Source organism: Arvicola amphibius, chromosome 4 (genome assembly GCF_903992535.2).
Source record: "Arvicola amphibius chromosome 4, mArvAmp1.2, whole genome shotgun sequence".
Lineage (NCBI taxonomy): Eukaryota > Metazoa > Chordata > Mammalia > Rodentia > Cricetidae > Arvicola > Arvicola amphibius.
This window is the reverse complement of record NC_052050.1, coordinates 7,285,177-7,288,070: the sequence shown is the minus strand read 5'-3', so window position 1 is coordinate 7,288,070 and position 2,894 is coordinate 7,285,177. Positions and strand designations below refer to the sequence as shown.

General features: G+C 50.7%; 1 protein-coding gene across 1 annotated transcript; it reads left to right on the top strand.

Annotated features, from left to right (window-relative positions):
- Positions 1-399: 399 nt before the first annotated feature.
- On the top strand, positions 400-594 carry LOC119811187 (H/ACA ribonucleoprotein complex subunit 3-like). The gene has a single exon (XM_038324825.1). It carries the CDS (start codon positions 400-402, stop codon positions 592-594), a length of 195 nt encoding a protein of 64 aa, XP_038180753.1.
- Positions 595-2,894: the final 2,300 nt, after the last annotated feature.

Genomic DNA, 2,894 nt, shown 5'->3' with positions numbered 1-2,894 from the left:
AGTGGGGAGTAGGGATGGGGGAGTAGGGATGGGGGAGTAGGGGTGGGGGAGTAGGGGTGGGGGAGTAGGGGTGGGGGAGTAGGAATGGGGGAGTAGGGGTGGGGGAGTAGGTGTGGGGGAGTAGGGGTGGGGGAGTAGGAGTGGGGAGTAGGAGTGGGGAGTAGGGGTGGGGGAGTAGGGGTAAGGGGACTAGAGAGGGGAAGAAGGGGTGAGAGAAAGTAGGGGTGGGGGTAGTAGCAGTGGGGGGGAGGGAACCCTGGGATGTGATTCTGGCCAGTGCATCTCAAACCGTAAGACTCATTCAGATCACTAGAAAAGCTCCCTATAAAACTTGTTCTAGACTCCTGGCAAAGGCGACTGACTGCAGACAGGTCGGCGTCTTCCTGCTGAAGTGCAGTCATGTTTCTCCAGTATTACCTCAACGAACAGGGAGATCGTGTCTACACATTAAAGAAATTTGACCCGATGGGACAACAGACTTGCTCTGCCCATCCTGCTCGCTTTTCCCCTGACAACAAATACTCAAGACACCGAATCACCATCAAGAAACGCTTCAAGGTGCTCATGACCCAGCAACCGCGTCCTGTTCTCTGAGAGTTCGTTAATTTCATCTGCTGCCCGCCCCCAGGCCGATTATCAGTAACCAAATGCATCAATCCGTGAGCAGGGACACCTTCCCGTACTGTTTGGAATCCTATCTCACCACGTGATTGAGTCAATCATAATGGGCATCTCCCGTAAAAGGAACAGTCTTACCTTTGTTTTTCATGCTTTGAATTAATGCCAGGTTATTAAAGATAGAATGACTTGGAAAAAAACTTGTTCTACACACACATGTGTTTGTGTGTATCTGTGTGTGCATGCATGTGTTGCATGCTGGAAGTCAGCATCAAGGGTCTTCTCCAGCCACTCTTACTTGTGTTGGGGAAAGAGTATTACACATACGTGAGAGCACAGGCAGAGGTGAAGTCAGAGGGATGTACAGACACCTTCCTCAACAATCCTCTGTCTGATATTTGGAGGCAGGGTCTCTCACAGAGTCTGACACTTACATTTCAGCTAGGCTGAGGACGTGCCTGTCCCCAAATCTGGGGTTTCAGTCTCCTGGACCCATATTTGGCTTTTATGGCGGTACTAGGGATTTGAACACAGGGCCTCTTACTTGCCCACTACTGCTCTTACCCACTGAGCCACCTTCCCCAACCCCTCCACATCATTTGTTTAAGACAGAGTCTCTCACTGAACCTGGAGCGCACTGATTCAGCTAGATTGTATAAACAATGAGCTCCCAGGATCGTCCGTCTGGTTTCTGCCCCTCCATCCCAGCTCTGGGATTACAGATGTGCACCCCCATGCCTGGCTTCCTATGTGGGTGCTGGAAACCCAAACCCTGTTCACACACCAGGCTCTCCTGACCAAGCCATCTACCTCCTTAGCCTCCCAAAACTGTCTCCCAAAGCCTCCGGATTTTGCTTAGATCTGGAGTGAGGTCCAAGCCTCCATCCCTGCCAGGCTCCCCTGAAACTGTGGTCCCAGGACCACATTTTGCATAGGAAGGATTTAGGCCAGGGGTTCTCAAAGGTGCATCCCACACCCAGTACACCTCACATGCTGGGTAGACTCAAGGCATATTCAAGTTGGGAGAAGCAATCAGTGACAGAGGCCAGTCAGTTCCTTGTCCCCATCTGCAAGATGCCTTCAGAAGAGGCCTCTCAGACACAGTTCTCCACCTGACCCAGCTAGGTGAGTGTTTTTAGCAGGGGGAGGAGTGAAAATAAATACATAGGATATAATGAGTCCATATGTCAGTTTCTAGCAGAGAATAAATGCACACAGTAAGTGCACAAATGTCTGGTTTCTAAACCCCAAGGGAGAGAGAGAGAGAAAAAAAATACACCTGAAACACACCAGCAACAGAGAGGTGAAATTCAATTCCAAACTAAAAATACACATTATTTATCATTAGCTAGAAGGAGACGAGGAAGAGACCATTAGTGTTTTCTGGCCGGTGCGGTTCTCGGTAGCAGGAGCAGCGAGCTCCAAGGGCTGTTGGCCTACATTTCCTTTTGTTGCAGTTACAAGGCGACAGCTAGAGTGCACACAAGGCCCCGCACCACTTCCTCCCACCGGAAATGACTTTCCATTATCTGGAGACTGGTGGGGAGGGCATCAGGGCTCTCAGAGGTGCCAGCTTCCATCTCTCCAGGGAAGAATGGGAGCCCAGTAGTAACGCTGCAGATAGACGTCCAAGCGAGAGGTAGCCACAGGGGGAGAGAAGCATGCTGGCTTTGGGGGCTCTCAAAGACTCCTGATGGACAGGAGAAGGGCTTGGGGTTGGCAGGAAAAGGAAGGGTACATTCAGGGTGATTGTGCCTGTCTCTTTCCTGGCAGGTAAATTGCGCTGGAACCGATGTGGCCAGAGAGCTCTGAATTTAAACCAACCCTGGAAGGCTGGGGAATGACCCAGGAAAGGAGAGAAGCAGTTTTCTGTACAGAAGCTGAGCCAGAGCAAGGTAAGTTGAGGAAGGAAAGGGAAGTGAAGGCACCAGACAAGAGAGGTGGGCAAGGCTGCAGGGGCTGCTCCCACCCTGATGAACAGATGGCAGCCATCACCAGGGGCAGTCCAGTCTGGCAGAGATGGAGGAAGAAAATGTTTCCCTAAAGATCATCAGTAGGGAGCTGAGTAAAATGACTAAACATTTGAGAGAACTGGACGTACTTTCAGAAGACCTGGGTTCGATTCCAGCACCCACGTGGTAGCTCACAAACATCTGTAACTCCAACCCCTTCTTCTGACCTCCATGGGTACCAGGCACACATATGGTGCACAGACATGCAGGCAGAACACCCATGCACATAGTATAATAAATTTGTAAGAAAAGTTTTAAAGACTC

Excerpts from the sequence above, each read along its gene's own strand:
- LOC119811187 (XM_038324825.1), top strand. The coding sequence starts at position 400 with ATGTTTCTCCAGTATTACCTCAACGAACAGGGAGATCGTGTCTACACA.